The sequence below is a fragment of the Schistocerca americana genome, chromosome X, assembly GCF_021461395.2.
Source record: "Schistocerca americana isolate TAMUIC-IGC-003095 chromosome X, iqSchAmer2.1, whole genome shotgun sequence".
Taxonomy (NCBI): domain Eukaryota; kingdom Metazoa; phylum Arthropoda; class Insecta; order Orthoptera; family Acrididae; genus Schistocerca; species Schistocerca americana.
Window position 1 is genome coordinate 610708719 of NC_060130.1, and position 15340 is coordinate 610724058.

A 15340-nucleotide genomic window follows, 5' to 3' on the forward strand; every position below is an offset into this window, starting at 1 on the left:
AGTGTGCAACAGACACATTCATTGTTGCTATCATCACACAACTTCAGAAATGTGCATTCCTGTTGCAGGTTAACATTAAACACACAATCTCTTTGGCCTGTTGCCAAACGATGAAACAAAAACAAATAGAGATTAAATGATCTGAAACGTATAGATAACTTAGGAACTTCACACATGAAAACAACATAAAGTCATTGTCCTCATTTTGTTGGCAAACGTTTAACTGAAAAGTTGTGACACAAGCAATAGCCATGCCTCACCACCGGCACCAGTGCTTGTTCCATGATTGGCTGAGAGAGGCATGGCTGTAAGAGAAAAATGTCCTCAGCAGTCAAAATCCTCAAACCCCCAGCATTAAACTGGACATCACTAAAAAATCAGAACTGTCAGAGCTAATTCCAAATGTATGGTCAAGTATGATAATACACTATATAATTATTTAATGAAAAATGTTCCCTTAGTTGTATATAATACTCCAACAGTTATCATTCAATGACGGAATAACTGGATCTTTTCCTTTAGAACCTTGGGCCATTTTTGTTTTTATACACCTAAGAAAAGCAATATCTGTACAAGAAAAATTAATCAGCTCCTGGTCCAAATAAATGCAAAAACTTACAATGCACGAGTTGTCTTCTTGAGCACCACAATCACAAAAGAAATTGCCATACTTGGCGTAAGTAACATCATGTCCCTTATGGCATACACGGGCACAAACTGAGCAAACACCCACACCATCAACCATCTTGCATGTGTGACAGTGATACCAGTGCTGGTTCATAAATTCTCGCTGAGTAATCGTAAATGTGCATAATCTGTTACACAAACTATCTTCATCCTGAAAATAAAATCTATGTTATTTTTTTGGCAGCAGACAAGATAAACCACTAAAACTAAATTATTACATTTACAACTATGAATTTATAGCAACTGTTATTATGTACTGTTACTTTAATTATATGTAGTTATTGTCCCCTAGTGAAATTAGGTTAAGAATTTGCACAAACTGGTGAAATTATGAAAATAACTTCTTTTCTGGCATGGCAAAGAGACTGCCTCTGAATTTAATCAGTGAGTACCTCTCGAAGGTAAAATCTACACTATTTGAAACACTAACACAAGTGGCTTTACTATCTTCAATGAACATGTGCTGCTATACTATCCATGTATGAGACGACCCAAAATATAAGACGACCCCATTTTGTAAGAAAATCCATGAGAAAAATTTATTTTTAACATTCTGGCTAATCAAAATTACAAACTTTTATGGATGTCACATATCTGCCTAAAAAGTTAACAATGCCTCTATTCTAAATTTATGCCATTTATTGTTGTCTATATTTTGATAATACATGCACAAATAAAATAAACAAAAATCCATTTTTATTTTTACTGTGTTTTGTTTACTGTCGTCTGTGGTATCACTATTTTTAATCATGAATGTCATCATTCTAATAGGACAGCTGGAAATATGTACCTTTGCTGTCACAAATATTTGGCTAGTTCTTCAGAATGTGTTGTGATTTCTGAGGTTGTGGTTACACCCATTTTTTTCTTTTTGAACACACAGCAAATTTTCCTTCTATACTGACATGAGAAAGTTACAATTTCTCTTGCTTCCAAACAGACTGCCAGCTGCTCTCTCATTGGCTGTGTAGAATTGGTAGCTGAGACACCCCCATCATCCTCGTCATACCTCATGGTGAACACTGACAAGAGTGCTAAAAAAAATTTTTTTAAGTACACCACAGGTCCCAATCTAGGTTTTTAGCATCTCCTCCATAAATGTATGCTGTTGCTGAGTATTTGTCCAATTTGAAAGTAAATTTGATTCAGAGTGCAAATGGATTCAGGCAAACTATAGTTTAAACATGGTAGATGTTCATAAAAGCCTAACTATCCAATATACATTCCCGTGGGTGGCTGCATGATGAAACTTTCTCAGCCTAGATGGTGTCTTTCACAGTGAACCACGGACGGCAATATCTTCTGGGGTACAGGCGAAGTTTCGCTCATCCTGCAATCGACTAACACCTGTGGTACTATATCCACAACAGGTCTTTCTGTTGTAATTTATTCTTGTGATAACAATAGCAGTCGATTTCTCTTGTACAATATCTAATTCTAGATTAACTTTCTTTCTAGTTTCATTTGAATGCCACCATCTTGTTCTAAAGTGGGTTAACAAGCTCGTGACATTTTTTCCCAGTGTTCTAATACGTGAACAGTGACCGAATTTCTCATTTGCAACGCACTTGGGAAATCATTACTGTTTCTCATAACCAAATAACATACTGATTTGGTTTCAGAATGAAGTAATGGTTTTTGAAGGGCATGATTTTCGCCTTTGAATGTCACCTTTATTTAAAAAGGAACGCAACTGTGTGCATATGGTATCCATACATTAATGAGAATTTTTATTGCAAACCTGTTCAAATACAACAAAAGTTTGCAAAATGATAGAATTTAATGCTATTTCCTCCTGTGTTTCACAAACCCATCAATTTTTTAGCAGATTGTTGTAGTGGATAGTTCATAGTCTCTTGCATGTCCCTTGCACTAGCACTGCAAGTCGACAGTCAGATGATTGTTCAAGTAAGGTTGATATTGTATCGAGTGCTTTGGCGCATTGAGAAACCTCGAGCCTATTCGATGAAAGCATTGCTATGCTCAATCACTCAAAATTCTTCAAAATAAATAGTCAAACCTTCATTTGTAAGTGTAAGACGATCTTTATAATAATCTATTAAACTACGCAAAAATGTTGCTCTCTGCAGCAAAGGTTTAATCTACACATATAAGACAACTCTGTATTTTTCGAATGGCACATTCGGGAAAAAACCTCATCTTATAATTGGGTAAATATGGCAGATGAGAAAAAATTATATTTTATATTATATATATAAAACACAATATATATTATATATATAAAACACAAAATCATTTTTAACGACTTACACATGAGAGGTGTTCAGTCTTATACACCCTTAAAATACATTTTTGTTATTTCATTCTCCATTGACATGGTGGGAGGAAGGGTTATGACACATTTATTAAGTCTCATTCTGATCTCCAATACTGATCTCAGGTTACAATTAGGCCACTTCTGTTAATAACTGAGAGATCAAGAGAGAAATATTGGAGTCAGAGGACTGCCAAGTGAGGCTAATGGAAGACTTATGGAGAGAGGAGAGTAACATGGGGGTTAGGGGAAGAACAGAAGTGAGGCGGGGTCAAGGGGAGGGGTATGATGGAGGCAAAGGAAAAGTCACAGGGAAGAAGAAGAAGAAGAAGAAGAAGAAGAAGAATTGTGGTTCCCCAAATAATTGTCCCTGGCGGTACAGCACACCAGCAGCATCAAGATGTAGGGTAGTTTGCTTCATAATCACACTGTTCCATGCCTATTATACATTTTATTACCTTACCAATTAATTTCCATACAAAGCTTGAAATTTTAAAGTACTAAAGAAAGATTATTCTATAACTCACAGAATCATCTTCTTCACTTTCATCGTCTTCTGGTTCCATGTCTTCAATGAGGTCAGACTCTCTATCTGATGTCATATCATCATCCCAAGGCGTTTGATTCTGCAGTCCTAGGCTTGGAGGGCTGATTGCCTCAAAAACACAGCTCATAAAATTCATAATACCACATGCTGCCTCACACATTCCTTTGTGCTTCAGAGGTGATTGTTCCTTTTCTAACACTTGTTGTATTTCCCAGAGGTTTAAATAAGACTTGCTGAAAGCAAAATATAAATAATATTAAGTTGGTTAAGTGCGAAGAGCGTGTGCACGTGTGCGAGTGTGTGTGCGTGCGGGCGGGCGCACGCACGCATGCTCACACCCGCAAACCAATAAGTAACATAAAGGATGAATACTATACCATATGTCAAGCCAATCCGTAGCAGCTTTGAAGAGCAGAATGAATCCATTTCCAGTGCCACTTTCAGCAAGCGTCCTCATCGTGACCATAAGATCGGCAAAACCTTGGCCATCATAAGGAGATGTCAAAAATGTAGATGTAACTTTTATTAGCGCTTTTAATAAAGTTATGGCAACCTCTTCTGATATACCACTGCAAAATATAACTTGTAGACAGTATTTCTTTAGTACTCTACATACAAGACTACTAAACGATATGAAGACTCCAAGACCATGCAACAAGATTACATACTAACAATGTTAAATATGACCACGTAAGTTATGATAGCGTAGTAATTTCCTGTTATAAATAAATAAAAATACTGAAATGTAAGTATTAAATAAAGCAAAACCAAAGTTGTGAATCTTCAGATTCTGGCGGCGTAAAGACTGTTCCATGAAGTTTCAGGAGTGCAGCCACAAGAATTCTCCTTCTCCCTCTAATATTTCGGCTGTATAACGCGTGGTACATGAGTATAAAGGGACGAAGCTAGCACTGGAGCAGCAGTCTTGTGGCTCACTCTGAAGATGGCTGAACGTTATACAGCCGAAATATTAGAGGAAGAAGGAGAATTCTTGTAGCTGCACACCCGAAACTTAGTAGAACAATAACCAAAGTCGTTCACACTAAACTATTTCAATGTTTAATTGTGGTTTGCTTGCCAGGTAAAAAGTTGTCAAAATGAATCCATAAAATTATTTCCATTCTAATTTTTTATGAAAGAAATATTCAACAAAGTAATGAGGAATATAAGGATATTACATATTCACAATAATAAGAATTTATTATTATTATTTGTATAAAGTTTCTGCCCTAAAGAGGAATTATACATCTCCTTTTTTATCACCCAAGAGAGGTGGTGATAGCAACATCACTACCACAAACAAAACCCAAGATGAGTAAGTATTCCGACTTACCTGTCTTCTTTTACAAAGTAGGCACACAGACTTTGTAGGAGCGTATAATTTTCCTTCACAAGATTCCTTTGTTCTTCAGTTGTGGCTGGGACATCTGGGTCAGGTGGAGCTGCATCTGTGGAAGATTTGTTCTGAGGTGTTGATGACTGGCCTGCTGATAGTGAATCTCCCATGGGAGACAGTGTTTTCCAATCTGCCGGGGCATAGTTTGTGGATGGCTGTGTAGCCTGTGTAGAACTTGGTTGTACACTTGGCATTATTACGACTGGCTGCATTGCTAAATCCGCTATTTCATCACTGCTAGGCCCTGTTAACAGATGCATCAGCCAGCCATGAAGAACTGCACTGTTCACCTTGGTGATTTCGGAGAAAGTGCCTATCACTCCTTTCACACTTGAGTACAGTGTGGTGTGGGCTGGAGATTCTGCAATTTAAAAATGTAATACGTTTTAAATTCCTTGAAAACCCCAAATAATCAGTGATTATTTTATTTTCCCACTACGATATTAATGTGTCACTTTTTTGAAATATAAGTCAATCAATCTCTACAGCTCCTATCTTTTAAAAGTTATGTCATAATTATTAGACATTACTGACAATGTAAAGAAATACAAAACTTTCAAAATTTTGTGTTCCATATTGCAAAGATAGTCACTACGAGTATTTCAGTGGTAACCCAGGATAAATCAGTGGGCTGTTATCTCACCTACATCGTCTAGCTTGATCATGCGAAAGAATGCAACAAGAAACGAAGGAAGATCAGGGTTTAACATCCCATTGACATCAGTCACAAGAGGCAGAAAGAAAATGACAGGTTGATATTACATTTCCAGATACTCTCTTATCAAGTATAGTGACAGTCATTTTCACAACTTCATATATCATTGAAATTTCCACAATTAGCTTTTCTCAGACCATTTCAAATCAGATGTAATGGCCTTTATGGTTAAAGTTAAACTTCTAAGCAGATGTATTTTTTTCCTTTTTATTGTTACAATAGAAAGTTGGCAGTTTTCCCAAATTGTTGGCCGTGAGACCCCAGAGAGGGGAGGGGAGGGGGGAGCAAGCTTCATTGCATTTGCATTTTTGTGTCACGTGTATATGACAACTCAGGTGACTTGAAGAGTGTATGTGTGGAGTTAAATATTATGTTTGTCTTGCTGATGTTAACAATCAGAGAAAAGAGTGGCTGCTGCTTCTTGAATAACTCCAAGAGAGCACCTCACTTATCTGAATGTCTTTATGTGATGGACAGATTACCATCAACAGCTTCACATGCCGTCTTTCTATGGCACACTGCAGACAGATTCAAAATTTAACTACAGTCAATGTGTAGTGTGTGGTGATCATTAAGTGTGCACACCACCACCACCACCACCACCACCACCACCACCACGCCACTCCTTGCTGACCAGTGACTGGCAAATGAAATTTTTTCTCCATTTCTCCAGTATGATTTAAAATGGCAACCTTACAAGGTGACCGACACCACATGTGTATTCACAGCCTCTGCTATGGAGGCACATATTTTTTGCTAGTAACATATGGATTAGCCGGCCGAAGTGGCCGAGCGGTTCTAGGCACTGCAGTCTGGAACCGCGCGACCTCTATGGTCGCGGGTTCGAATCCTGCCTCGGGCATGGATGTGTGTGATGTCCTTAGGTTAGTTAGGTATAAGTAGTTCTAAGTTCTAGGGGACTGATGACCTCAGATGTTATGTCCCATAGTGCTCAGAGACATTTGAACCATTTTTGAACATATGGATTGTTATAAATTATCATTTATGTAAATACAGTGGGATTTACTAGGTAGGTAGGGTAATCTTGCAACTACTTCTACAAGCATTTACCACAACTTTATTATTCTTCAACATCTACAACTCTCTCATTAAATTTCACAGTCGCTTTAAGCACAAAATATTCTTATCCTCTTTCCATCATACAACTTCTCTGCCTCCACCTTTGTCTCTTCCTCTTCCATCTTCACTTCCTTCTCCCCTCCTCCATTCTCATTTCCTTCATGTCACCCCCCCCCCCCCCCCCTGCTACCTCCCCCTCAACAAATGTTTCAGTTAGTAGCAGGAAATGACTCTTGCATTACTGCCATAGATGCAATGAAGTTTTAGAATGCTTCATACAAAAAAATTAACATACATTTACAAAACCAAATATACACTTCCAACATCTCAATGAAAATTTCACAGTCTGCATTGTACATAATGTAAACCATATTTTCTGTCTTCCAGAAAGAAAATTTTCATTCAAGAAAAGCTGGCAAAATTCTGCTCTTACCTCCAGCACACATTTTCTGCAACATCCTGAGACTAAACATTACATATGTGGTTGACAGAGTTCCTTGCGATGTTGGTACAAATTGAAATAAGTCCAAAAATGGATGTTTTGAACTTTCTTCAAAAAAGAACTTGTTTAACGTTCTTATACCATAAGGTTTCTCCAACAAAACTTCAATAAATTTAAGGCATTCTATTAATGCAACTTCATCAGCTGGTAATCTGAAATCCAAATTAATGTTTGCAAAAATTAGAATAATCTACGAAGTTACATCCACAGAGAACTCAGAGTGTCAATTTAATGTTCTTTCAGTAAGCCACAATTAAAACAATATGAATTACATTTACCCAGACTTAACAAGTAGTTCCACAGACCATATGAAAGCCCTCTACCACTGAAAATATCAGAAATTCTCAAATGCAAGGCTGAAATCCTGCTCCATGGATAATGGTATGTAAAACTAGCATTTACAAAAACAGAGCAAAATATTACTGTTTCAGGGGAAACACGACCTTACATGCTAGGGCTGTTCAAAAAGTATCCGATCCTATTTTTTTTTACAGTTAAAACCAATGATGGTATCAGAGCATGCACACTCTCTATGTTTGTAAGCATACATAGTGCACACACATGATTTCTTTCCCTACCAGGGAAACAACCAGTCACAGATTAGCCACTAACAAGTCAACACATGTATGTGGTAGTCATTGGATTTTGTGTTGTGGACAAAATAACAGAAAAAGCGGAGTAATTTTATTGCGTCAAATTTTGTTTTATGTTTAATTTTCCTGTTGAAACAATCCACAAGATTTGACAAGTGTTTGGGGACGAAGCAATGGGTATCACACAGTTAAAAGAATGGTACAACTGTTTCAAAGATATCCCCTCATTAGTGAAGAGTGAAACACATTCAGTAGGCCCTCAACATCTGCAAATGATGATGATATTGATCGTATAAGGGCCCTGTTGATGCAAGATAGACGAATCATGATCAGAGAATTTGCAGGAGGAGGTTAAAATTAGTACTGAACCCATTATTCCATTATAATGGAACATTTGGACCTCAGGAAGATCTCATCAAAATGTTTGCCAAAGTTGCTACCAGCACATCAGAAGCAACTTTGGTTGGGCATCCACATTGAATACTGTGAACAGTAATTCCAACTTCCTTGATACAGTGATCACTAGTGGGTGATAAGTCCTGGGTTACGGGTACGATCCAGAAACAAAGTTCTAGCCATCACAAAGGAAGCTTCCATCAACCCTAGAGACCCAAAAAAAGTGACATAACTCTGCAGCAATGTGATACTCATGCTGACCATCTTTTTTTTACTCTAATGGCATGGTCCATCATGAATATGGCACACAAGGTACTAATATCAATAAAGAGTACTACCAAGAGGTTCTGCATCGACTTTGGGTAGCAGTGAGGTCAAATGGCTAGACTTGTGGGGCAATGGACGCTTGGCATTTTCACCATGATAATGGACAAGCTCATTGTTCGCAACTAATTCAGAGTTTTTTGGGCAAACACAACAAGGCTGTGGTTTTTCAGCTACCCTATTCCCCTGACCTAGCACTAAGTGACTTCTGGCTTTTCCCAAGACTCAAAAGGACCATATTTCTGAACAGGCACGACAGTATGCAGAATTTCACAGAGCAGCTGCACACCATATCAACAGAAGCTTCCCAGCTATGTTTTCAGCAGTGACAGCAGCCTTGGGAGAGGTCTGTAGAAGCTGAATGGGACTTACTTTTAAGGTGACTAGGGTCAGACAGTTGTATCTAAATCAAGATTGATTTTATAAATAAAAGTCAGATACTTTTTGAACAGCCCTCGTACATACAATCTTAGTCAATAAAATGTAGAGTTTTAACAGGTGTTAGGGTTCGCACACAAAGAAAGAAGGTTACTGGCATGTTGGGTGACAAATTGAATCATCCTCAAGCGATGGGAAGAACATTCAAGTTATAAATAATGGGGAAACACATAGTGGCAGTCAGGCGCCAGCACTGACAGCTGCTCAGAGCCACTGAACTGTTAGCTGAAAACACTTTTTGCTGATTTGAGCACAGCCAGTGGCCAAGAGAATACCCTGGGTGAGCAGTATGTTCATGCACAGGTTACTTTAAAGAAATTAATTGGGGGGGGAAAAAAAAACTCACATCTTATAACGTCACATGGTGAACTGCCCATATTCCCATTAATGGTCATAGCTACTGAGAATACTTAGAAATTATGTAACCCACTGAAAACAATTTAAATGGTTTGCAATGTACAATTCAACATCAGTTCGCATACGGTTCACTTTAGGTCATACATTGCTACGTATGGTATGTAGCTAACATATTAATATTATTTTTTAACTTGGGTGACATATATTTCTATTTCCAATCTCAATAAAATAGATAACATATAGCTCAATTACATCTGCCCAGCCACACACAACTATGCAGTGAGTGTTAACTTTTCATAACATCCACCATATTTCACAAATGGTTCAAGATGCAAAATAATCAAATTATTTTGGAAAGCAGTTTTCTTAAATCATTTGACACATATTGTAAAGCAGCTGATGTACTGGTACTTCTGCACCTTGAGTGGTAAGTTAACCAGTAATTTTCTGCATGTATCTGCAGGTACACATAGCTGCACAGGACCCCATGGTGAGTCAGCACACATACTACCGATTTTCTTTGTGCTCTTAAATCTTACCTTCAGTGACCGTAATTTATATATACCCTAACTCCAACTTTAGGATTCATCTGAGCAAGCTTGAAATTCTAAGTTCTACTTACAAGAATAAAATTTCTACAACAATACTGTTTTTCTTAAAAAGAAAATAGGAAAGTAACAGCTCAGCTATAGATCCTATATCTTTTTAAGTGATATTACTGATGGAGCACTGATCTTAGCACTGGGAAATATTGGTAAGTAGAAGAAAATATCACTTTCTTTATAACTTTTTTTCGGATTATGGTGGTGTATCCTTTTTTTGGTTACAATGGTTTTTTTCCAATAATGTATTTTCATTTTGGGTCATTCTTTGTGCATTTTTCTCAGGTATCTTGAAAAAAGTCTATATCTACACTCCTTAAGTCATGGTATCATGTAACAGAGGATACTTATGTTCCACCTTTCTCCCTTTGTTGGTTTACATTACATGTATTAAACATTGCATTTAGTATAGTTAACTGAGAACCTAAAAGATAATGCTAAACCTAAAAAAGAAGATGTCATTTTAAGCAAGGAGTTCAACTACACAATTTATTTATTTATTTATTTTTAAATAAGAGAGCAGTCTTCCACGAGATTGTGCTATTCATCCATCAACACACTGCACTGGGAAAATAGGTCCTTATTGTTTATATATGAACATGGGAACCAAACTGCCTTCATTACTGTAACATCAAGCTGGAAAAAAGCGCTTTTGTCATTTGTTACTTTACGAAAATAACAACATTTCCTTGTATCACAGGGATGACTTCAATTGACTTATGAATAGCAAAATTAGAGTGGCTGGAATAATTTTACATTAAACAGAGAGTTACATGCACAATAATGACTGGGACCTGACTTAACATCATACTCTTACTAAGAATGCTCCATGGGTTAATTTTTCCAATTATTTTAACAGTTAAATTTTTCAAATTATGTTGATAGTCAGTGTGAAATTCATTACTCACATTTCATGAAAAGATATTTGATGTTGACATTCCATTTCACTAATGTGCCACCGAGTCTGAACCAACCTTTAAAAGTTATATATCAATCGCAAATTAATAATCAAACTTTCATGGTGGAAGAAGGGTTTCATTTTCTACATGGTATCTTTTCACACCTACCTACAGGTGTCGACACGTCATTTTCCAGTACTAGTAGTTTATTTGTACACAATATGGCTAAATTTAATACTTTCAATTGAGCAAGTGATGGAGATCTAATTCAATACATGCTGCTACAAATTATTAGACGTAATGATTGCCACATATTGCAAACCACAAACCCAACATTAACTGCTGCCCTTAATATTAATTTACCCTCTCAGTAACCGAAAAAATTCTAAATTTCACAATACAACATTACAAACCACAAAAATCTTAATGTATTGTTTAAAACAAAAACTTTCAGGGGGAAAAAGAACTCTAATCTCAAGTAAAAAGAAAGCACTAATTGGACAAGGGCATGGCTTACAGAATTATCAAACCATCTGTTGTAGATCACAATAGATAATACAGTAAAGCTACAGGAATGCTATTAGAGTGGGACAGAATAGGTTCTTTGCAGGTAAGGTATATGTTTCTCAAACCAAAATGAGAACACTACAGAATACAGTGAGGACAATGCCAGGAATGCAAACAGTAAAGTCACTGAAAGGGGAGAATGAAGATTATATATATAAAGCATAACCTTTAATGATCATTCCTTGACTCTTGTTATAAACTGACTCTAAAGTTCTTGCATATAAATTACCCTAAAAGCTCTCTCATAACACCAGTTACACAGATTTCACATCTGAAAGAAATTACCATAGTTGGATGAATTTAAAAGTATGAAACATTTCTCAAGTGAAGAGCATTCAGGTTTGTTTATTTTACCGGACCATCTTGACTTGTATTTTCTATGGTTTTCTCAAATCCTTCTATGAGAATGCCATGATGTATCCTGTGTAGAGGAGATTGCCAACATCTACCTCAAATTCTAGCCTATTATTTAACTTGTAAAATTTCATATTCCAATGCTTAATAATTATTATTGTCATCACTATTTTCATTTTTACATTTTAGCTGATCTTTTTCATATATTTTTCCCCTTTAAAAAATTCTGGATGTACGACATTTTATATCTATGACCCTCTGAAAAAGTAACAGGACACACACACACACACACACACACACACACACACACACACAAGGGAGGGGGGAGATGAGTAATACTATAATTACATATTTCTTGAACTAACATTTGCTCCCCGTTTTTAATGCGACGGTCGACCAGTTTCATTAGATTTTCACAATGCTCCAACACAATGGTGTAACAGTGAACTAAAAATTGTTCATTATCACTTGGGCCATCAATATCTTCAAGAATTGGAAGAACTTCACGCACAACATATTCTGTGCGGATATCTAGTGTCAGCGGCATGAGTATTTTTGCACCCTGACGTTGCAGATCTCCTTTATATGGACATCTCCTGCAACAAACAAAGTAGTAAATATTACTTATCCTCTCATCGACCCAGACTTAATTGTCATACTAAGTGTCAAAAATCAAATCCCTTACCACTCTTACTCCTACAGTGCTCAGAAAACTTAATAATAGAAAAGAAGAAATGATTTCACACCCACAGTTATTAATGTTTTGACTACCTGATGATGCACACACTGCACAATTCTGAAATTTTTGTATTTGCATTTTATAATGAGATACAAAAAGGCGAAAGTTATATCCATTAAAAATTAAACATACTGTCCATATCAATAAGTTACTACACAAGAAATTACACATCATTGGTTTTAAAATTGTATTGTATTCTTTACAACTAAACTGAGAATAGGAGAAACGCTTATTACTAGCGTATATTCAAGTACCAACACATCATCACTGAATCTCAAATTCAATTACAGATTTTGCCATGTAAAATTACAGAATAAAAATTGTCATTATTGTTGAGCTTTAAATTTTCCTGAATATTTGATGAAGTCTCTAGACAGCAGCCAACAACTGCTTACTTTCAAGCACAATATTTCAACTTGATACTTGCCAGTCATCTTCAGATGAGTTAGCAATGACCAACAAACTATACATACTGCAGTATTTATTGATGATGATGATGATGATGATGATGATGATGATGATGATGATGGGTCCCATACTCTGAGGAGTGTAGGGGACGATGTGGGAGACCTTCACCTCCGACTAGGCAAGGTCCTAGCAGATGTGTTTTGCCATTGCCTTCCTCCGACCATAATGGGGATAAATGATGATGACGATGCAGACGACACAACACCACCCAGTCATCTCCAAGCAGGGAAAATCCCTGACCCTGCCAGTAATTGAACCCGGCACCCCGTGCATGGGAAGCAATAACGCTACCACAAGACCACGAGCTGCGGACAAGCACACTGTAAATTTCGCTCATGTAGTAAATGGAACTCTATCCATGTAATGCCAATGACTTACTTAGATTTGATGTGGTGTTGCTTTTCACAGCAGTTCCACCTACAGGGTCTTTGTCAATACATTTACAGCAGGCATGTCTGCTTTGTTCTTGTATGGAATTTCCTCAACATATTTCATGTTTATACATGATTTTTTTAAATAGATGAGTGAATCACCACAGGAAGTCCTCTGTCTCCCAACACGGCCAACTTTTGCAGCAGTGAACTTTGAGGAGAGGCCTTGAATGAACCTTTGGTTTGGAGCTCTGCTGATACTTTCACAGTACAGCCTCATGGAGAATGGAAATGAATAGAGTTCTAATAGAATCTTAACTCTATTGATCAGAATACCCAGCTCAAAATACACACAGAAAAAGATCACTGTTTGAAATTCCTGGACATTCTCAGCTGGCAAAGGAATGATGGCTCTTTGGGGCATCCGGTTTATCGTAAGAACACACACATTATAAGTTGAAATCACCCACTGCAAACAGTCGTTGTACTGTAAATACTTGTTTGCTGATCTCCGACATGTGGAAGGAGATGTAGGGCCGCAACATTAGCTTAAATGAAATAAATGGTTGGAGTACTGTTGTATGTTGCATTTGGAAGTCATTGAATTCAGTTATGCATGCATGGAACAACCAGTCAATAATACAAATGGTAATACAGATACTTAAACAAACAATACAGAATTTAAAATGAGCAGTGCAAAGAGAAATATGACTGAACACCAATTTTGGTTACAGCAACATTCTTCGGGTTCCATTTGTAGCGATTCTATTGAGATAAGCATTTTACAAAACTATATTAACCATGTCAGTGGTTATCAGTTCCACAATACACAAAATATGTTATTTCTACTGTCTGCTCTCAGCACAAATTATACAAAATATCAAAAGCCAAGGCCATCAGACAGCTCAGTTTAGCACTTTGACCATTGATGGTGCTGATCATGTCACTGAACAGCACAGTCAGTCTCATTATTACATTCATCAACAATATACAAATTACATACAATACATTAATAAACAGCACAACACAGAAATGCTGCATCAGTATTTGTTGACTCACATGAAGATGACTGTTCAATAACACCCAAAAGAGTGTACTTGGAAGTAAACGATAACCAGCTCCAAATACTGAAATTTAATTGAGTTGTCCTTGTGTTTATCTGACAAAGGTGACAATATAATAGCTGCACTTCACACAACGAGAGATTTGGAATTATAACTGTGATAATGTCACTTACTGTATATGTTTAGTGATAAAAGTCACAAGTGAATTTGTTAAATATTTCAGTGACATATTAAGGCTAGAAGACAGTTCACATGAGAGGGCTGTGACATGATTTCCTAATATTTCCATCATAAAACTCTCAGAAGGGATGATGTCACCACGGTATTTCACCTGCAAAATAAAATGCAAAATTTTAAACAATTATGACAAATGTAAATTAGGGAACTACATAATGTAATAAGAATGGATAAATGTATCATTACCCAATCATATTTAACAATGTCTTGTCCCCATTTGTCCAAGAAGCTTATTACTGTGTGAGGTAGAAGACCCAATAGCGTTGCTGAAATTGCAAATGTTTTCACATTTCTGTTTGTGCTAATGAATAACATTTCTCCAATGGTTGAAAGATCCTGTAGGTAAAATCGATCAGTTACAGAGCTCATCATGTGTTCAATCTGATATAAAATGCCTGACCTAAAAAGAGAAAGAAATTACAGACAAATTTTAAAAATTATTAGTGTGCCAAAAATACAAAATACAATTCCATTTTTTTAATCACAAGATATCAACTCTTGAAATAAGGAACACATTCACAACAAGCACAGAAAAATTGTGAAAATGAAGTGTATACATTGTTACAGATTTCTCGTAATATAAGGTACTTCATTTTTTTAATTACTGACAAGTAAGAGTGTTTACTTGATCACCAACCTTTAAACAAGGACACACGGCTTACAAACACAAAAGACAAAAACTGTTGAACAAAAACAATGAAAAATTTACCATTCCTTTGTTAATACAAA

The 15340-nt window shown here is 36.5% G+C and overlaps 1 protein-coding gene across 1 annotated transcript in view; it reads right to left on the reverse strand.

Moving 5' to 3' along the window:
* Positions 1–15340, reverse strand: part of LOC124556456 (protein purity of essence) — a 443522-nt gene that overhangs the window by 252101 nt on the left and 176081 nt on the right. The window contains exons 22-29 of the mRNA XM_047130407.1: positions 14798–15011; positions 14548–14705; positions 12098–12328; positions 7134–7354; positions 4843–5266; positions 3887–4078; positions 3490–3742; positions 620–838 (exon numbers count right to left, since the gene is read on the reverse strand). Coding sequence (XP_046986363.1) covers positions 620–838; positions 3490–3742; positions 3887–4078; positions 4843–5266; positions 7134–7354; positions 12098–12328; positions 14548–14705; positions 14798–15011 — 1912 coding nt within the window. The remainder of the gene's footprint in view (positions 1–619; positions 839–3489; positions 3743–3886; positions 4079–4842; positions 5267–7133; positions 7355–12097; positions 12329–14547; positions 14706–14797; positions 15012–15340) is intronic.